Source organism: Asterias amurensis, chromosome 22, assembly GCF_032118995.1.
Source record: "Asterias amurensis chromosome 22, ASM3211899v1".
Lineage (NCBI taxonomy): Eukaryota > Metazoa > Echinodermata > Asteroidea > Forcipulatida > Asteriidae > Asterias > Asterias amurensis.
In genome coordinates this window covers 12,927,129-12,949,821 of record NC_092669.1, presented here as the reverse complement: position 1 = coordinate 12,949,821, position 22,693 = coordinate 12,927,129, and the positions used below count along the sequence as shown (strand labels likewise).

Sequence of the window (22,693 nt, the reverse complement as noted above, 5' to 3'; positions counted from 1 at the left end):
CGGAGTAACTGGAAACTGTGACGTCCAGATTCACAAGCCGGGGTTCTTTAAAGGATTTCGGTACTGTTTGTAATAAAAACCAAAGTGTCCACAGATTTACATTAAACTCGCACAGTTTGAAGATAATGGTAGTAGAATGCTTTCGCTTGAGAACCGATTCACTTTGAAACAATGTGGAAGTTAAATACTTCCCAACTCAACAAAATCCAACAGCAGGGGAAAACTAAAGCAAGACTAACGGTGGTATGACTAAAAGGCTTGAACTTGGGCAGTTTTCCTCTGATACGGGGCACTTTTATGAGGACAATTTTATTTTGTACAGAAACTTTGCCAAGGGCACAACAGGGTGACGCAGGTTAGTTTGAGGACTGTCCTAACCCCCACCCCCCCACCCCTGCCCGGCTACCCATCCAAGCTTGTTCAGAGTTGTGTTAAGGTACAACAAAATCATCCCAAAACATGAAGTTTGTTTTTAAAGGTGGCATCGGGGCAAATTGAATGAAAGGTCAAATTTTCTATAGATTCTCTTGACTCACTATTGAACAGTCAGCCATCGTGGACCAACGTGAAGAATAAACGTTTTTGAAATGTTAAGCGATACACATCATTGACTCTACCATCACAAAGCAACAAAGCATTCTCCAAACCCAAATGCTGTATGAAAACATCTCATTAACATAAACATTCCAGCTGTAGTTTAGTTTCACTTTCAATATTTTATTTCAAAAACCATACAGTGAAGTTTCACACCATTGCACAAATCATTTCATGTACAACTCTATAGATTCAACAATATTTACACAAAATAAAATAATTATTTAAGGGCAGTTCTGCAGTAACATGGAGGTTGTCCTATGCATCCATAGTACACTCTATTTTATTAACCTTAACAGTGTACGATTGTCAATTTTTAGTCTGGGTGGGTCAAACTATTTCACAACAGGTACATGGAAAGTTCTCGTATAAAATACAACAAAGTTCATAGATCAATCCCTTACCAAAAAAACAAAAACAGAAGAATCTTATAGGAATCTTAAAGGATTCAAAGAAGTGACGAAAAATCTATAGGAGTTCTATAAGAATCCTATTTAAATCCTATAGGATTCTATAGATATTTCACCTATAGATAGGACTTTTTTTGTAAGGGATATTTCTGCTGATCATATATCTCACACACCAACAATGCAAGAAACGGTTCTAACAACTTATGCATATCTTCAAAACTCATATGAAAACCTATTTTTGTGCTTCAAATTTCATCTATGTAACTCAATTAGGCCCATCTCTCCTGTGCCAGGACTGTCTTTTAGAAACACATGCTGCATGCTGCCCCCTGGTCATTGCCTTGGTGCCCTTGAAATGCTCAAGTAGAAATTTACAATTTCCTCAAAGGGTGCCCTTTACCAAGGAGAACATGCCTTGGTGCCCTTGCCCTTTCAAAGAAAAAAAATGGCCACTATTATTACTACAATGATATAGAAGTTGCGATACACGAAGTGTGGGCCTTGGACAAAACTGTTTACCGAAAGTGTCCAATGGCTTTATTTCTAAACATTGATTGTTTCTATATTCATTACATCCATGCACACTTTATAACTACAACAATATTATTATCTCTTTCAAGGCCTTGCCATTAAAACCTTTACCTGGGGATCTAAACCAATCTAAACATACACCTGTAAATAAACAAAGTCAAGTTCTTCTCACAAAGGAATCCATGAAAGGCTTTTGCTTCCGAGTAGTTTTAGTTTCATATGTGACTTCCTGCCTAATGCTAGCAATAAAATAGACAATTTCGACACCATCGGCCAACAACATGATCAAGCTGTTCAAGTTGCCTAGGATCGGCCTAGATGGCACAGACAAATTTCTAACATTTGACATACCCGCGTTCACAACGTCTCAAGCCTAGTTAGGCCCGAGTAGCGTCAATTATATATCGATGAAATACCTCCAAAGGACCTAGTAACTCTTTATTTAATTTGTATTTCATTCATTTAATCATTATGGGTTCGTTTTGGTTAAAGGTAGACTCATAGATTGGTTTTTGTCAAAGGTAAAACTGATGTGTAGGCAAAATTATAATAATACTTGGTTTCTTATTATATTAGAGCATTTTTCGGTAAATTAAGGATTGTTTTCCATTTCAAAGTTTCAAAGGCATACTACAGTTTGTATAGATGTGAAAACAACATCTTATCTCTGTTGATTTTCTCAAATTGTCATTCAAGTTTGTGTTGTGATAGACTTGTGGACAAGTCGTTAATAGTCTGTCGCGCTGAGATAGTCAAGTTGTGGTGGACTGGTGGCGAAATGATTCAGGTTTCCGCAATCGCATACGACTCTCGCGAGATCACTGCTCTCGCGCGAACTGCTGGTTGCCGACTTCTACTCCCCATTAAATGAGCGCATTTGTCTCGCAGGGCTAGCAGTTTCGCGCGAATACCACGGGGAGATTCGGAATAGAGTCCGAATGCTATCACAGCAACAAACATTTAACGACTTGTCCACAAGTCTAGTATTTTGACTATAGCTGAGAGACTATTTCCATGTGGCCATGCCTTTTGTCTTTGTATCTCGTCTGACGCCGAATCCAAGCGATCCGGCAAGTCTACTCTTACTGTCTCGCTCCATCCCATCAGATTGCGCTAATTCCTCATCATATCTAACATAACAAAATAAACAAGTAAACAAATAAATAAATAAATAAATAAATAAATAAATAATTAAGTAAAACGAATAAATAAATCACAATAGTCATGGAAGGAGAAAGGAAAAAAAGGAAAAACTGTGACAAATATTTTGTTTAACAGATTTCTTTGAAAGGAAAGTGCTTTTCTTGACATAATATTGCACAGGATAAATAAAAACAATTAAATAAAAAAATAAAAAAATAAAAAAACAAATAAGTATGATGAATAAACAAATTAATAACAACATTATCGTGTACTAAATTTTAAAAATAAAATGGAAAAAAAAGTTCTTTCAACATAAAATTGCACGTATTTGTGTTGAGTTCTTCCTATTGGCTCTTAATAAAACCTCACAGGTCATGAAAATATAAATCTGAAAAATATAAAGGAATTTGCTACTGGTGCTATATGTATTAGATTAAATTAAACAAAACTGTGATTATGATTAAACTGGACTAAAAATTAATAATGGGAGTCTTTGAAAACATTTACAGCAAATCTGTACTTTGATCTGACAAGATTTCTGTTCTAAGAGTTTTTTATTTGGTTATTTATAATTTCTACTTACAAGAGTTCATAGTTGCCGTAGCATTCTTTTGGAGGGATCTTGTTCCATCTGAAACTGAAATTATTCCAAACATTGTTCTAAGAATTTGTCCACTTCAAAAAGAGGCAAGTTTAAGACTTTTTAAGACCTTAAAACTTTGAACAAAAAATTCAGACCGAAAAAATAAGTGAAGAAAGCAGGGGAGAAACAGCTTTACCCACGCACACTTTATGCAACCTTTTTACAAAAAGAGTAATTCCCTTCATTATACGCTTCATCCATTCATCAAGACCTCTAATATTTGAATTTAATACTTGTTAATGCTTCTGTAGGCGTTAAATTTGGATAGTTCAATTTAAGATTTGTTAATACTTTTAAAGAATCCACAGAAACCCTTTATTTAAAACATCCGTCTTTAAACTAATACCCATGAATGTAGACTTCTGCTATTCAGACAACAAACTGTCTTCATGTTTTAGAAAGAAAATAGTTTAGGACAAAATAAAGTCGATTGTTTTCAAAGAAATAAAAAATAAAAAGTCTGCTTACATGGTTTAGACAAACTAAATAAAATAAAGTTAAAATTGGGACGGTTACAGGAGCCATTCCTGAAGTGTTATTTCAAGGAAATTGTAAACTGAACAGTGTACAAGCCATGTAGGAAAGTGACAGTAAAAGCCCAACAGGAAGTAAAACGGATTATTTAACTGTTAAGTTTCAATCTACTGTGTGAACCCATGGAGAACGAACAGGTAAGAGCAGACAGCCTCAAGGCCAAAAACAAAAAAAACATGTTTAGCATCCTGTGTTTTTGAAAAAAAAACAGGATTTTTTTTTTATTTTTTAAATGGTCGGCCGACACATTTTTGAAGACCGGCTGAACTGTTTTATTTGGAAAGGTTTGCAGTAACACCATGTAATGCCTATTTCTTAATGCGTTGGGCTGGTTCTCAAAAGAACTGTTGGTTTTAACTTGACGTTTCGATCAGTATGCTCTGATCGTCTTTTGGACTTTTTTTTGGACTTCATTTCTCAAAAACTACAGCACCCCATCTAATAACATGTTAAGGGAAGCTTTCTACCATCATTAACTTTAAATCGTTAAGTTTAATGTAAATCTGTGGACATTGTGTTTTGTGTTACAAAAAGTAACCAAACCGTTTGAAATGTAATTATTTTTTTTCGCCCCCCAAAAAAGAGAGAAAAAAAAGGAGGTAGCTTCTAAAAAGGAAGCGGTTGGGGACACTAAACGTGTTTTTTTTTATATGGCCAAAGCATACAATGAGCTACTTTAAATAGGCTTTCCTTCCCAGAAACTCAAGCGCTAGCTGTAGACCTATTAATGCACAATTCAATTCCCAAGGACAGAGAACTTCCTAACCAAACTGTTTCCTTTTGTCATCCATTGTCATCAGTATTTCTGAAACATTGACCACAACGAGATCAATAAATAAAAGTACAGACAGGTCTGGACACCGAAGTTGTCTGGGATTTGATTTTTGTTTTGATTTTTTTCAGCCATTGTCAATCCACTGACGGATAAAGCATTAAGTCATTATTTAGACTTTGTTGCTATCAACTGACTGTACAAAACATATTTGGGGTTGAACAAAGAATTGACTAGAGTGGGATTTGAACCAACGACCTCCGGATTAACATGCTGGCGCTCTACCAACTGAGCTATCTAGCCCTATATTGGCGGTGTCCCTATTTTGTCATTGCTTTGTTCGAGGGGTGCCAGTCAGAAGCCATACAACCGTTAACTGCCGTGTAGCCAGGGATCACACCCAAATTACGATACAACCTGGGAAGCGGCTGCTAGGGGATCACCTTAAGGGGATGCGACTTTTTGTTTCAGATATCAATATAAACCACAAGGGAAACTGACTGGGTAAATTTGTAAATGATTTTTGGGGTTGAACAAAGAATTGACTAGAGTGGGATTCGAACCAACGACCTTCGGATTAACGTGCTCTACCAACTGAGCTATCTAGCCCCATGTTGGCGGTGTCCCTATTTTGTCAATATCTTTGTACAAAGTATAGTAAGAAAGTATAGGAAAGTACAAAGTTGGTCACCGTGGTTAATGACTTGCAATCACAAGGTTGTGGGTTTGGATCCCACCAAGCTCTCCGCTGATTTTACAATGAGTAATACTATTGTCCTTGAGTCTCCGAATGTGTGCAAATCATTATCAAAGATATTCAACCAATGTTTGTATGACAAACATTGTTTTTTGATGTAAAATTGTGACAGAATTAACGATAAATAGTAAACTGGCTGTTACAACCATTGTTTGAGTGTTGGCTGAGAAGAGCCGGTGTGGTCTCAACGTTTTGAACAGTATACTCTGCTTACTTCAGGAGATATTTAACACAAATGTATAAACGCTCAAATTTCAAAAACAAATTCAGACCAAAACATGTTTTCTTTTTTGCTGAAGTTTTATGGTAAGAGCTTTGACAATGAAAAGTTAAATATAAATTACATCATAAAGATAATCCTAGAAACGGGTGACTGTTTAGAAAACACTGGACAGTAGGCTGTTTGATCATTGGCGGGTCACGAGGCCAACTGATTTGGACTTTGGTCAATGGTAATGAAGAGTAGTGTAATCGCGGTATCAAGCCTGTTTTGTAAACATTGATTAAATTTGTGAATCATACACTTTTTGTTGAATAATAATTCAACAGAAACACTCTGGGAAGAGAGTCAATGCTGAAACTGGGATACTGATCTTTTGCACACAAAGTTAATAACTAATTTGTTGTTTTTTTCCTTATTTTTGCATAACACAATTTCACACAAAACAGATAATAACTTTTCAAATTTATATTTTATATTGTAGTCTTTGTAATTAGTCAGACTGGTCAGACTATTGACCCCTTGCACGCATGTCACACGCCGCGACTGTGCCACGCTCACCATTTTGGTGGTCAATAGGTTTACGTGTAAACGTCGCCTCGCCTAAATGCCAACTTCACTGATTAAGGCACAGTGACATTGCCCACCGAAGTGGCGCACCCAAGATTATTCTAATGATGACGTCAGGTGAATTTGGTCAATAGTAGAGTTACAATAACGTGTCCTGAAATACAACACAGTAGAATTTGTATGTCATGAAACTACTTGCACCTAACCAGACAGTTAAGACCCAACAATCAGTTCATAACAGATTTATATTTCTGTCTAAACAGAATACGCCCTTCCAAAACAACACTAACTAATTTCTTTGATACAGTATAACGTTTCAACTTAATATAGCATCATACTGGGTTCAACAAACTTTGATAAATACAGAGCTTACAAAACCAAATCAAAACTTTCTGGAATGTGTGGAAGAAAAAGGATGATAAGAATTTCTAAAACTTGTGTATAGTTATTCAAAGAGGGTTGTGTACATAGTGTATGATTAACAAACAAAAGTTATATAAAAATATAAACTCAAAGTTGGTAACACTAATAGACTTGTAGTAGTCACTGTCTGTCTGAAATGAGATTCAGGACTTCACAAAAGTACTCTTTATATAAGTAGAACCTATTCTACTATTGGTATGTGTCAAAGACCAGTCTTCTCACTTGGTGTATCTCTACATATGCATACAAATACAAACCAGAGAAAATTAAAGCTCAATTGGTCATCTATACTGCGAGACAACTATGAAAAAAAAAACACCCTTGTCACACGAAGTTGTGTTCTTTCAGATGCTTGATTACGAGACCTCAAAATCTCATTCTGAGGTCTCCAAATCAAATTCGTGAAGACTACTTTTTTCTTGAAAACTACATTACTTCAGAGGGAGCCATTTCTCACAATGTTTTATACTATCAACCTCTCCCAATTACTCTTTACCAAGTAAGGTTGTATGCTCATAATTACTTTGAGTAATTACCAATAGTGTCCACTGCCTTTAACAGTGATCTTTATAACGAGAGCTGACTGTTTCATGATAAATGGTTATCTCTTTTTGCTACATGATGTATGCCAATAATCATTCTCCCACGGATTGTCTGTGAAGGTAGGGAATGTTATCTTGTGGCCTTATAATCCCGAAGGCCCAAGTCAATACATTGCATCCACACCAACAATCAATGATTCAATACAAAGTCCAGCCTGACTATCAAGTTACATTGTCTAAATAAGGAACCCTGGATACCCAATGGGTACCAGTGTAAGACCATAGAGCTGTGTATCTACCCAGGTACCGAGGATTATTGGTGTAGGGCACAATGAAAGAAAAAATCCCCTCATTGAACGGGCGTATTTCACAACACACTGGAATGATTCCAATCTTTTGCAATCTTTGATTCATCAATGCTGAACACTGGGCCAGAAGCTGGGGGTACATTCCGGATCCTCATATTCATAGATGTAACAATGAGAACAAAGAATGAAATCCAGGGTATTGGAACTTTGGAACTATTCAGAATTTAACAATCCTACCACTCGTACTTTGACCTAAAACTACTTTTAATAACAATTCATAAATACCTAAGACAGTTTCGCTATTCCTATTGGTGAAGAGCGCGTCATGTGGGGGTGATTAAACCTTTGATAGTGACCAGCTGGAGCTTGATGGGAATTTTAGTATTGTAGGTTTATGCCTTTTAAAGACAGTGGACACTATTGGTAACTGAGCCAGGTATACATTATGGGAATCCCAAAACATAAAAATAAGCGCATTCAGCAGTTTCCGCTTGATGAGCAGGAATGTTGGCAAATATGACGGTTGATGAGCAGGAATGTTGGCAAATATGACGGTTATTGTTGTAGGACCACAATCAACAATGAAGTCTAAACGTACCCTGAGCTCAACATTCCTTAAGAGTTGCTCACGGTCAAAAAATGAATTTTTTTTATACTTTGTGGGTGGAAGGGCCTTGGGGTGCAAGTAAACAAAATTGCATTTTCAATTCTATATATAGCCCGTTGCCATGGTTACAGCTCATTTTGTTTTTTGGCCATTTTAGGCCGATTTTGGGGTCTGAAAAACTGGTTTTTAGCTCATATTTACAACTCCACCCAACCAAAATGCAACATTATTTCAAAAAACCTTTTATATCACTACAAAGTATCATCCTTGGCCTTCCTTGAGATAAAAAATTATTGCTTTAAATAACACCCTTGTGCTATTTTTGCATTATGCATTACAGTATGTTTTTAGAACTTGCAAAATCAACATTTTTACCCTATTTTTGGACCCCAAAATGTCAACTTGCCAGGTGTCTCAGAAAATTTCCCTTTCGGCTGTGATTAGGGCCAACAGTGGTCTTTCCATATCTGGTGTCAAAAACTTGGGCAATTGTATCCTGTTGTGACAGTACTGCCTCAAAACTAGACTTTTTTCCCAACAACATGAAAAATGCCTTTTTAAGGGTCTTTTCACATAGTATCGACATACGTGTCCATGATAAAAGAAAAGGAATATATTTCCTATACTTTGTGGATGGTAGGGACTTGGGGTGCAAATAAACAACATTAACATTTCAAATCATAATATAACACGTTGCCATGGTAACAGTTCATTTGTGTTTAGGCCACTTTGGGCCGATATTGGGGGAATGAAAAACTGTTTTTTTAAGTTAATATTTACAACTCCTCCCCACCAAAAAACAAAATTATTTCATAAAACCTTTTACATCACTACAAAGTATCATCCTTGGCTTTACTTGAGACAAAAAAATATTGCTATAAATTTCACCCTTGTGCTATTTTAAGAACGTGCATTACAGTATGTTTTTAGAACTTGCAAAATCAACATTTTTACCATATTTTTTGCCCTCAAAATTCCATTTTTTCAGGGGTCTCAGAATATTTTCCTTTCGGTTTTGATCAGGGCCAAAATTTGTCTTTTTATTTCTGGTAAGAAAAACTCGGGCAATTGTATCTTGATGTAACAGAACTGTCTCAAAAATAGACCCTTTTCCCCGAAAACATAGAGAAATGCATTTTGAAATATTTGCTTCATTTTGAATTTATAACATGAAGAAGTTAGCTATAATTCCATCAATCTGGCAGCTTTTTATAAGCACTTTGTAGGTTTAGTGCATTACCAAACATTGATCAGGATCTTATAATTTGCCCCACCCCGGCCCTGGCCCAATCATATTTCTTGACATTGCATAAAATAAAATAACAGTTTTGTGAACAGCGCCTCTTTTTTGAAAGTCACATTTTTTAATTCCCCTTGCACATCAAGAAAGTTTGTACTGTCTTTAATGTTTTACTGGTTCTCGGAATATTTCCCTTTTTGTTTTGATGGGCTATCATTATGGTTTGCACGTCTACTGGGGAGAAACACTTTGGTTTATTGTATCCTGTTGTGACACTTCTGCCTCAAAAATGGTAATTTTTCCAAAAACAGTAAAAATGCATTTTGAAGTTATCCCTTAGTTTGAATTGATAAAAAACAAAAACGAGCATGCTTGTTAAAAGAATATGGCACTGTTTCCATGCTCTTTAAGCCACTGAGTTCTTGTTTTGTCATAACTACTTTACCTAGTTGTACAGGTATGATTCACATTGCAAGAAGAGAAGTAGTGCGATGAGCAATCTTTACTGTTCTTGTCTTTACATGGCCTTATAACAGTCTTCTTGGTCCCCCGCCCGCTACCAAACTAAACATTATCATCCTAATCAGAACAAAGAGGCTCTAAAAGTGAGCAAGTACTGTATCCAAAGTATCTAACCATTTAGCCGCCGTACCGCCCAGCCGCATTATAGCGATACACTGTATGCGGTACGAGGAAACCTCGCTAGCTTGTGTTTGTAGAAAAAAAGGAACATCAAAAGAAAACTCGATAGTCATTAGTAGGTCTACGCATTTGTTAATATATCTAGTTGTTATAGATCGTTATTAATTCTCCCTTCACAGTTGACTTGTCGAAGCTAATGATGAATCTGAAATAATTTAGCTCTTACGAAAAATAAAACGCTCATTTGTAAACAGGAAACTGTTCATTATTTATGATATTGTCAAAAATTAACGCCTTCGCATTTAATCAGTATGAGCATTGAGCCAGAAAAAAGCCTTGAAAAGCTATTGTGTTCATTTTATCCGTGCACAAAAATATTCGCCATAAAAATTACCGTAGCCGTTTAACGAGAGGCATTTATTGTTCCCATGAGAACTTTTATACAAATATTACCGAAAGGGTAAAAAAATTGTGCATACACATTAAGCCATGGCTATCTTTTAAAATTTGATATATGATTCCAGTAATTTACTGCAAGACTCTTGAGAAATTGGATTTCAGCAAACTCGGGCGGTGCAGGGACTAAAGGGCTAAATGGCCATTCACCTGCTTTGGCCTTCTGTAAGCAGTTCCCCCATCTATGGTGGGGTTCCTTTCAATTGTACTGTTGCAAACAATAAAAGAGTTGGTTTATTTAACGTGATGAACAATTCAATGTTTTTTGTTGATCGTTCTCAGAGACATATATAATAATTATGAATTAGTAAGATAGTGAATGGAAAAAATAATCAAACTAGCCTGAATAGCCTTTGTCACTGCAAATGCATCTTACTTATTTATGTTCAGCAGGTGCAAGTTTTTACAACTTCTTTCAATGTTGTTTCATTAAAGGAACACGTTGCCTTGGATCGGTCGAGTTGGTATTTGAAAAGCGTTTGTAAACGTTTATTAAAAAATGCATATGATTAGAAAGATATTTTAAAAGTAGAATATAATGATCCATACAAGTATCACTCAAAAACATCTTTCTAACCATGCATTTTAAAACAAACCGTTACAAACGCATTTCAAAGACCAACTTAACCGATCCCAGGCAACGTGTTCCTTTTAAATAATCTCTTACGCTCATCTTGCAAATCGTTAGTATCATTGTTTTTAATAAGATCTTGGCAAACTTTTCCAACACTTTTAAGCGGGCTTTTTAATTTCCCACGTTTGTGTTGGATATGATTGGATGCTCCAAACCATCTGCCGCAAGCACAGAAACTACATTGTTTATGATCTCTATCTCTAAGAAAAGTTTTACATTTGGTAGCAGGCAGGGACCAAGGAGAGTAGGCCCTGTATTAAAGACAACTTGTAAAGAATGCTCATCGCACTCTACTTGCAATGGGAATCATACCTGTACAATAGGTAAAGTAGCCAAATCAAGAACTCTCAGTGGCAAAGCATTGGTTATGGTTTGGTTGGATACCATTATGTTTAAATAAAAACTTTGTATTCATTACTCAAAGGGCATGGAAACAGTGCCAGATTTTTAACGAGCATGCATTGTTTTTGGAAAAATTACTATACTTAAGGCATGATCAGTCACAACAGGATACAATAAACACAGTGTTTCTACCCAGAAGACATGAAAACACCAATAACAACCAAACACTTTCACAAAAAGAGGCGCTATTCACAAAACATTGTTTTATGCAATGTCAAGAAATATGATTGGGGCTGGGCCGGGCAAATTGTAAAATTAAGGTCATCAACAGTTCCTGATCAATGTTGGGTAATCCACTAGTGCTAAGGGAAAAGCTGCAAGATTGATAGAATTATTACTTTTTAATGTTAGAAATTCAATATGAAGAAGAAACAATTCAAAATGCATTTTTCTGTTTGAGGAAAAAAGTCTATTTTTGAGACAGTACTGTTAACATCAGGATACACTTGCCAAGTTTTTCTTAACAGAAATAAAAAAGACAAATTTTGGCCCTGATCAAAACCGAAAGGAAAATATTCTGAGACCCCTGAAAAAAATGAAATTTTGAGGGTAAAAAATATGGTAAAAATGTTGATTTTGCAAGTTCTAAAAACATACTCTAATGCACGTTCTAAAAATAGCACAAGGGGGAAATTTATCGCAATATTTTTTTGTCTCAAGTAAAGCCAAGGATGATAATTTGTAGTGATGTAAAAGGTTTCATGAAATAATTTTGTTTTTTGGTGGGGTGGAGTTGTAAATATTAACCAAAAAAACAGTTTTTCATTCCCCAAGATCAGCCTAAAGTGGCCTAAACACACATGAACTGTTACCATGGCAACGTGTTATATTATGATTTGAAATGTAAATGTTGTTTATTTGGACCCCAAGTCCCTACCATCCTACCATCCACAAAAAAATGAAAAATATTCTTTTCTTTTTACCGTTGACACGCATTTCGATATTATGTGAAAAGACCCTTAAAAAGGCATTTTTCATGTCTAAAAAAAAAGTCCAGTTTTGAGGCAGTACTGTCACAACAGGATACAATTGCCCAAGTTTTTGACACCAGATATGGAAAGACCACTGTTGGCCCTAATCACAGCCGAAAGGGAAATTTTCTGAGACCCCTGGCAAGTTGACATTTTGGGGTCCAAAAATAGGGTAAAAATGTTGATTTTGCAAGTTCTAAAAACATACTGTAATGCATAATGCAAAAATAGCACAAGGGTGTTATTTAAAGCAATAATTTTTTATCTCAAGGAAGGCCAAGGATGATACTTTGTAGTGATATAAAAGGTTTTTTGAAATAATGTTGCATTTTGGTTGAGTGGAGTTGTAAATATGAGCTAAAAAACAGTTTTTCAGACCCCAAAATCGGCCTAAAATGGCCAAAAAACAAAATGAGCTGTAACCATGGCAACGGGCTATAAATAGAATTGAAAATGCAATTTTGTTTACTTGCACCCCAAGGCCCTTCCACCCACAAAGTATAAAAAAAATTCATTTTTTGACCGTGAGCAAGTATGTCAACTATTTACCTGAACTGACTCTTAAACTGTGTTTTCTGTACTCATTGCACAACGAGGCGCCTGGAATAGATTTACATGGAATGTTTGTTGCAAAGTCTCTACTTGTAATAAACACTTACATTACAAACTAACTGACCCAACTTAAGTAACTGTCCCAACTTTAAGTTGGGTCAATGGGTCAATTACTTAATAAGTAATTGTTGCAACTTTAAGTAACTGTCCCAACTTACGCAACAGTTACTGTCCCAACTTAAGTCTCTGTCCCAACATAAGTCTCTGTCCCAACTTAAGTAACTGTCCCAACTTGAGCAACAGTTACTGTCCCAACTTAAGTCTCTGTCCCAACTTAAGTCTCTGTTCCAACTTAAGTAACTGTCCCAACTTGAGCAACAGTGACTGTCCCAACTTAAGTCTCTGTCCCAACTTAAGTAACTGTCCCAACTTGAGCAACAGTGACTGTCCCATCTTAAGTCATTGTCCCAACTTAAATAACTGTCCCAACTTGAGCAACAGTGACTGTCCCATCTTAAGTCACTGTCCCAACTGAAGTCACTGTCCCAACTGAGTAATTGCCCCAACTTAAGTAGCTGTCCCAGCTTGAGTGACTGCCCCAAAATAAAGTCTCAAATTGAGAAACTGTCAGAATTAGAGTGACTACAGTCTTTTCTATCACTGTAATCTTTTCTTATGACTACAAGTAGGCCTGTCGGATCAATAGAAATAATCCAGGAGTCAGTGGAGGGAAAGAGAAGGAGAGGTCGTCCAGGAACATCTTAGATACTGACATTAAGAATTGGACTGGACAGGGTATGGCAGCTGCAGCGAGATCAGCAGCAGATCGAAATGGTTGGTGTAAACTTGTTATGACCACCGCAGCACAATTTGCGCCACTGCACTGAAGAGAGAGTATCTTTAATTGGGAACAATCATCAAATGGGCATAATAAGAATACTACTTACTCAGGTACTTCTCCATTGGGCATGACGATATTGAGGGAGTCATTTATGAGGTTGTACTTCATGATACGATCATTTGATGTTGTTGACGTCAATGATGGAGAGGCATTCACCTGCAAGAGTAACAGATGGAAAGAAAGTATTGTTTGAAGCTTTGCATGGTGTCGAGAAATAAGAAACCATAAATAAATAGTAAACTTGCGGCTACAACCATGTGTAAATCTCTTAGGGTGTGAAAGCACCTACTCCGTGTGACAAGGGTGTTTTTTCTTCCATTAATATCTTGCAACTTCAACGACCAATTGAGTTAAATTTGCACAGGTTTGTTATTTTGTGCATATGTTGGGATACACCAAGTGAGAAGACTGGTCTTTGACAATTACCAAAGGTGTCCAGTTTCTTTAAAGGTAGTGGATACTATTGGTAATTACTCAAAATAATTACTAGCATAAAACCTTATTTGGTAACGAGTAATGGGGAGCTGTTGATAGTATAAAACACTGTGAGAAATGGCTCCCTCTGAAGTGACGTAGTTTTCTAGAAAGAGGTTAATTTCTATGAATTTGATTTCGAGACCTCAGAATTAGAATTTGAGGTCTTGAAATCAAGCATCTGAAAGCACACAACTTCATGTGACAAGGGTGTTTTTTTCTTTCATTATTATCTCGCAACCTCGACGACCAATTGAGCTCAAATTTTCACAGGTTTGTTATTTTATGCATATGTTGAGATACACCAAGTGAGAAGACTGGTCTTTGACAATTACCAATAGTGTCCAGTGTCTTCAAGACGTCAACATTTCCATGTAGCCTACTTCATTCAGAATTTTGTTCTGGAGGGCCCGTCTGAAACGGGTGTAAGTTGGTATAAAATAGTCAACTAGTATTGGCAGCGTCGGCTACAACTTTTGCTAAGTGGTTGTTATACTTAAATGCGTGATGAAATCAAGCCCTAGCCAAAGCTGTAGCCACTACTTCAGACATGGCTTAGGGTAGTGAGGCTCTTACCTCAATTAACCACGGCTTCAAGTTATCGTCAATGATGATGTCATAGCCATAACATTCAAAACAATGTCTGTCGTTAGCCATAACATTCTGTGAAATAAAACATCAAGAAGAAATGAATAAATATAATGTCAACGTTAATAACAAACAACTTGATGGTTCACGGTTCAAAAATGCATAGTCATACAATATTTATGAAAATAAATGCAGTATCTAAGACAAAATTAATTCAATACATGAAAAAAGAGCTCATGATTGGTTATTATTTCATCTTGGAAACAAAACATGAATAATCAACAGTTGGGAAGGAACAAAATCATAACATCAAAAACATTCCGGGCAAAGAAATATAAATATTGTTAACAACAAGCGTTACCATTGGTTACAGTAGAGATAAATATTCACAGATTCAGACAATTCATTCTTGACATAATTAAAATAATAATAAGAATAGAATTTTAGTTTTATCTAGCACATGTATCCACCAAAAAGGTGCTCAATGCGCTGGAAGAAAGAGAGACAATTTCTAAGGCAGGTTTTGAACCTTTATGAATGATGAGACCGATTGATGAAGCATCTTTTATAGATTTACAAACCCTAACCCTTGTAAGAATTTACAAGGTGCTACAGCGCACTCAGCAGCTACTTCAAGGACCACTGGAGGCAAACCCTTTCTCTTACCGATAAGTGTAACTTGGTTCTTTTACGTACATTTATTACGCACCTATGATTTTACGTCCTATCCAAAGGACGAAACAATAATGGTTCAAACTAATAAACATGAACAAAGAAAACTACTGTTGTATAAACTATTGTTTAGAACTACTTGCAAGAATAGCCCATTTGCCTTTTTATGTAAAGTAAACTTCAACTTACTGCCATGGACTTGAGTGAGTGCACTATAACCCAGTTCATCTCATCAAACAATTTGTCTGTCACCTGAAAATAGAACAACGACTTTTATTAATGAAACAGTCCATAATTTAAATGTTTAAAACAATTAATTTTATCTTCAAGTGCGCGCTAATCCTCCAATCAGATTGGCAGAATGGAGTGGTGATAAAAACCTATATTGCACGGCTAATATCACTACCATGCGTATTGTGTGTTCTATGTCACGCGCCAAGTTTGCTTGAAGATAAATACGTTATCACACGCGCGCTCGTGGAAATACGGAAAATATAGCGCTTCCACGTCCCATATCCAACTCGGCCTTCGGCCTCGTTGTATATGGGACGCAGAAGTGCTATATTTTTCCGTATTCCACTCATGCTTGTGTGATAACGTATAATGCCACCCCTGAACAAAGATATTGACAAAATAGGGACATCGCCAATATAGGGTTTAATAGCTCAGTTGGTAGAGCACTGGTTTGAATCCCACTCTAGTCAATTCTTTGTTCATTATTAATCCCTCAGAGTCAATAATCCTTTAACAATCGCCCATTATACTCCCCAGGGAGATGGCAGAGCTATTCATCATAACCGCTTCAATAGATTTATACTATCAGCTCCATACCAGACAGGAAAATGGTCTGAAAGTACTGGGTGGAATGGATATAAAAACCAGGCAGTGAATACCAGGTGGGCTTATCTGGGGGGTGGGGGGAGGCGTTTTTTACCATGGAAGAAAAGATCTCAAGCCTTAGGTTTCTTTTTATAACACACCTCTTTCCCTCTTGTTCCTTCCAGGTAGACCCTCAGGTTATGAACCGTCCATTTGCCGCCATGTTGAGAGTTATATTCCTCCTGTAAAATCAACCAAACATTCATTTTGAAACATACCTTCATTGTACCACAGTGAATGATTTTCCCTTGTATAGCAAAGCAAAATGCAACACGAAGTGACTCAGTTTCTAATCGAAAGTTGAGTATTGCTACCAAGTGGTAGTCTTCTCTGTACCATGGTCCAGTGGTCAATGGCGCGCGTCATCTTGCGGTTCCGTTGCGTTTGTGCAGCAACATGACCAGTGCGCCCTCTAGTTCTTATATATAACTCTATGGACTATTCAAAACACTTACATTGTAGCAAACCAAACTAAAAGCTAAACTTACCCCATGTTTTTGGATCGAGACGTTAGTGAGATGAATAAACATGTTGTCCAACTCATTGATGTTAGCGCTGTACTTCACCGTGCAGAAACGACAGAATCCAAGCTTGTAGCTAAAACATACAAAAAAAATGAGTGTAAATTTTACAAGAATCAAGAAAGTAACGAGTCAGGGGGTTGAATTCGGTGGAAAAGTCCACAAGACCGCAGAACTTGTAACTTGTAACAAAATGAGAAGAGACTAGAAACAAAATGAGAAGAGACTAGAATCAAAATGAGAAGAGACTAGAATCAAAATGAGAAGAGACTAGAATCAATATGAGAAGAGACTAGAAACAAAATGAGAAGAGACTAGAAACAAAATGAGAAGAGACTAGAATCAAAATGAGAAGAGACTAGAATCAAAATGAGAAGAGACTAGAATCAAAATGAGAAGAGACTAGAATCAAAATGAGAAGAGACTAGAATCAAAATGAGAAGAGACTAGAATCAAAATGAGAAGAGACTAGAAACAAAATGAGAAGAGACTAGAATCAAAATGAGAAGTGACTAGAATCAAAATGAGAACAAGGTTTTATCATCTAAACTGTTTTCTTAGAAAAGAACACTCGAGAAGATCATCTCTTCTGTTTTATGGGCGATACTAAGCAGGATTGAAAGATATTTGTTAGACTCAAACTCAACATTTGAACATCATTCTTTTGAGACAAAGATGTCAAGTTAAAATTCTTCACTTACATATAACACTTGAGTGGTCGGTAGGACGTCACTAAGACATAGATTCTTAGATCAAACTTCTTTCCTCCAATTAGAAGAGGATTATCAATGTACTTCGCGATGACGTATGCATCTTTAGCTGATGGTGCTTGAAATCTATTTAAAAAAGTAACCAAATTAAACAAACAAAGAAGGTTAAACTTAAAACAATAAATACATTTCTCCTAAGTTTGCTGGTAATTCCATGTTCTTCAACAGGTCCATACAACCATTGAAGTTTTCTCGTAAATAAAAGTAACAACTTTTACATTGAAATTAAATGAACAGTACAAAACAAGAAGAAAAAAAAGATGGGCAACCTTGAAACTTTCTAGCGTGTCGTTCAAAGGTCTTTAAAATAAGTTTTAGGCCAACACTTAAGTATAAAAAACCCAGAGAAGCAAAATATTTGGAATAAATCTAAGCTACTTACGAGGAAGTTCTGCTGTCTCTGGACCATTTCTTGAGTTGAGATAATTTATTGATTAGAAAGATTCCAATACCTCGAGCTGTAATTATAAAACAAATGTTATAAATTTACATTGATGGATTTGAATCTTGCACCAAAACATTAAAGCCATTGCCATCGGACACTCTCTGAACAGAACAGATTTACAAATAACTTACAGGGTTTACAGAAGGTAATGGTGAAAGACTTCCCTTGAAAAATTATTCCATGAAATGCTTTACTTTTTGAGAAAAAATTAAAACAATTATCAATTCTCGATATCGAGAATAACAGATTTATTTTAAACACATGTCATGAAACGGCGAAACGTGCGAACAAGACAAGACTAAACACAAGACTAGTGGTGAAAGTATGAAGTGAAAGAAGGTTTTGATGAGATATCGCCTTACATCACAATGTCACGGATGGCCGCTTCAAGGTGAGGGCTACCAGGCTACACTTTAGGCCTAACTGATTTGGGCTATCGACCCAATTCAACTGTCACCAGGGGCGCCTTGCCACCTAATCCTGGGGCTGGACAGGGATCCGAACCAACACTCTGCTGCTGACAACACCAGAGCTTGGGTCCGGTGAACTAGACCACTCAGCTACGACACACCAGAATCACGATTCATGCTAATTCTCCTTAAGCTCTATGTGATTTACCTTTGCCTGTTGGTTTCATAATCCATGTACTGGATGGGTTCTTACGGAATTCTTCCACAAACAGATTGTAGTCCGCCGGTAGTAGGAATGTGATGGGAATAAAATCTGTATACAGACACAAATAAACACAATAATAATAATGAACAAAAGTAGCTCAGTTGGAAGAGTGTCGGCACGCTTATTCCGAGGTTGCAGGTTCAAATCCTGCTCTACATGTAGTCATTTTTTTTTAACCTCAAAAACATTCACCCAGTCAGTGTCCCTTATGGTTCATTACTTTATTATACATGCAAATAGTGAGATCTCATTCAACTGAAATCAATCACAATGCATTTAAAATAAATGATGGGGAAAAAAAAACAGTAAAACATAATAACAAAACAGAAATCAAACAATTGTACAGAAATCATTTCAGACTTGTCACACAAATGTAGGTCTGTCACTCAGTGATGCTCAAGGCGCTTCAACATTCAGTATTTTCCAGCGAGATATTGCAAAGCAACATTTACATTTGTGAAGTACGAGTCATAAACCAAACTTTCTTATTGATTCTATTTGTGCTTTCTTACCGAGATGAACATGTTTTCCATTTTCATCTTTCTCAGCGAGAGGACTTCCTTCTTTCTCCAGGTCCTTCCGATATCTCTTGATATTCTTAACCATTAAATCTTTCCTCGTTAACTCATAATGGTTTGGGAAGTGATTGATGATCCTGGATTAGAAACAAAACAAAAACCATGCACTGATTACAAAAAAAGACTAGTTTGCTTTTTTATTTTGAGTGGCGCCACCACTTTTTCACCCATTTTTACAAAAAGGGATATCTCATTGAGGTAAATTAGATAAGATACTAGATTTCATATCGAATGAAAAAGTGGTGGCACCATATGGAAACTTTCCCATAAAACTAAAATCAAATTAACACTAAAATGCTTCCATTCCAAGCCTGTTTATTTTTTCCAATTGCGGAATAATTGGAAATTAGACTATAGGCTATACTCAGGAAGACCACTGCGGAACGGGTAAGAAATTAAAGCCTAGTCTAATACTACATAATAATACTTACTGATCATCTTGTAATCGGTAGCCTGTGTCAACATTGAAAATATTGCGTGTGGTTTGAACATTACTCCTGAAAAAAAAAAAAACGGAAAAAAAACATTTAAAAACTTGTTTTCATTTCAGATAATTTTCAATGAATGAAAACTCTTTGGCATTATTAATTTAATAAGGCCTCTTCCTTGAAAAGTACTCCTGTGAAGTGAAAGAAAAAGCAATTATCATCAAAACAACGACATTAATTAAATTAGTCAATTTAGTTAATGTTTTTGTTTCAGACAACTAATCAGCAAATGAAACTTGTTTTAATAAATGAATAATTATGTGTGTGTTTTTTTTTTTTAAGATCATTAGACAACAGTTCACTAGCAAGGTTGTAGCTACCACGGTCGGAGCCGGTCGGCTATCACCGGCCCCAGCTTTTGCCGACCGGGATCCAACAAAAAATATCAAACTCCGACCGGCATAAATTTATGTAAAACTGTTTTAAATGCCATTGAAATAAGTGAAAAATAAAGAAAACAATCATGTAAAACTCCTAATTAGATGTGTATTTTATTTCTGTAAAAACATTCAAAACAATTTTCTCTCCAAAACAGCGATCTTCTCCGTGATTGTTGCTTAAAAATAAGCCGCTTGAATGCTGCGAGTTCATGGAGTACAAGTACTAAAAAAACCACGCACAATCTCCGGCGTGCGTGTAGTATCCATGATGCACAAAACCACATGGTATACTCACACGGTCACCCACTGGTTCATGCAGCATGCACAGCACATAACACACACAGTCCGAAGTCCATCTTAACCAAGATTCCGCACGCTGTGATTGGCCATTGATGGCTGTTAATAAATCCATATTCATGATCTTCTTGGCTAGCCTTCTTCACAACACACGCTCACGAACGGAGTAAAGAATTGGCGAACGTTGTGCATCACGCCTGCAGACTGTATGCACAATGCACAGCCTTGGAGGAATTCCAGTAACATGGACAACTTCTGCCAACAGAGGGCGTTGCGGGCCAAAGTTCATTGAATTATTTCTCAATGTGTGTTGTTGACCGATCGTTGATTCACGAAGATTTTGTTGCAAACGGAGATCAGAACATGTTCAAAACAAACAATTCTCAAACAACAAGTTCATTCAAATGGTTGTTGATAATTTAGGGCATAAATTAAGAGATAAAGTCGTCCAACTATAGGGACTTCACTTCCGTGTTTTTTTTTTTTTTTTTTTTTACCATACATGCAGCAGGCTAGTGAACAAACCTGCGGGCGATCAAGAATTTTGGTTGACTCGCCCGGCGGGCGGTTGAAAACAAAGTTATTCTGATGGGCGGACCATGGGCGGACAATGTTGGTGGAGTCGTCGAAGTTGCATTAAATTTTTATTTAGAATTTTATTTAGATGATTTTCCTGTCTATTAATACTTGTTGAAAAAAAAAATGAAATGACAAGAATCAATTTTTGAGTTTATTGAATGCACTTCGTTGAAAAATTGTCAATGAATACAACTCGGTGAAACATGGCTTTTCTATTTTACTAATGTGCTCCTTTTTGAAATGGAATAATCTAGATTTTGCGACAGTGATCGGACATGTGTCCCGTCATCCTGTGTTTCTGAACTTGTCTCTCCACTCTGCATTGCCTTCTGATGAATATATGCAACTGCAAGCTTTTCAATTGATAAATTCAACACTCAAAAATTCTGCCTAGTAGTCTACCTACCCTATTTTGAGATGGGATTGAAATCATAAACAGAATATTAATTTTATTTATTTTACCCTAACATTTTACTTTAAAACTTAGTAAGTATTTATTTTCTATGGCTCCCTGGACATGTTTTTTCCTTTGACAATGGCTATGTCAAGGCACAAATAGGCAAGAGAGAGCCTGGGGAACCCATCAAAGCTTAAACAAAACCTAAAAATCTTCAGCTTCCAAAGACGCTGCCCCTGTTGATCCCACCGGGTTGTGAGGCGCTACGCTGCCCCTACATGTACACCCACCCTCTCGACCATGCTCTCGACAAAATTAGCCGGCATCCAATTTGCCCTAGCTACAACCTTGTTCACTAGTATTAAATATGAAGGAGATTTGAGTGGATAAATTGGTGGCGACATGCGGAAAATTGTCCAGAAAATCATTGGTTAACTTTCTGTATGGCGCCACCACTTTTTCACTCATTTTTACAAAAAGGGATATCTCATTGAGGTGAATTAGATACTATATTATTTCATTTCGAATGAAAAAGTGGTGGCGCCATACGGAAACATTCATAAACGTTACATGGTACTTAATTATAACAGGAATCGTCACGGGGATTTATGGATCTGTTCTGTTGACGTTGTGATTTATTTTCTGGAAAGTGTTATCAGAGTTTCAGATCCAGATCAACAAAAAAGGGAAAAAATAATTAATAAAATGGACCAATCAGTAATAAAATGGAAATGCCATGAAGAATATCACGTAAACTTGAAGAAAAAACATTAGATAACAATTGGTCCTACAACAACCCAAACAATCTCCCAGACCCATGCAATAAAATAAAAAACCTCACTCCATCTCCTCACCAGTAAAAATTCCAATCTTCTTCGGGCGAAACCTGTATCCAGCCTCGTTTCTCAAAATTACTCGACAAGACAGATTTATCTTGATCAGATGCAAACTTTACCACCTTCCCTGCCATTCTGCAACCAATCTTTGTCACATTTCATTCATAAATCTTGGATGAAAAAAAGAAAAAAACTGACGCCTCACTATCTCGGTTTCCTAAGTGACAAAATCGAAATTACCACCACATTCCAAAAAGAAAAT

General features: G+C 36.4%; 1 protein-coding gene across 1 annotated transcript; it reads right to left on the bottom strand.

Moving 5' to 3' along the window:
• Window positions 1–464: 464 nt before the first annotated feature.
• LOC139953627 (polyglutamylase complex subunit TTLL1-like) lies at window positions 465–22,685 on the bottom strand. The gene is made up of 13 exons (XM_071953117.1): window positions 22,450–22,685; window positions 19,886–19,951; window positions 19,389–19,531; window positions 18,820–18,924; window positions 18,139–18,214; window positions 17,688–17,822; window positions 16,954–17,062; window positions 16,567–16,647; window positions 15,776–15,838; window positions 14,903–14,989; window positions 13,899–14,008; window positions 3,262–3,315; window positions 465–2,665 (listed from the first exon to the last, which is right to left on the bottom strand). Exons 1-13 carry the CDS (start codon window positions 22,563–22,565, stop codon window positions 2,542–2,544), a joined length of 1,269 nt encoding a protein of 422 aa, XP_071809218.1. The 5' UTR covers window positions 22,566–22,685; the 3' UTR covers window positions 465–2,541.
• Between the last annotated feature and the right edge of the window lie 8 nt (window positions 22,686–22,693).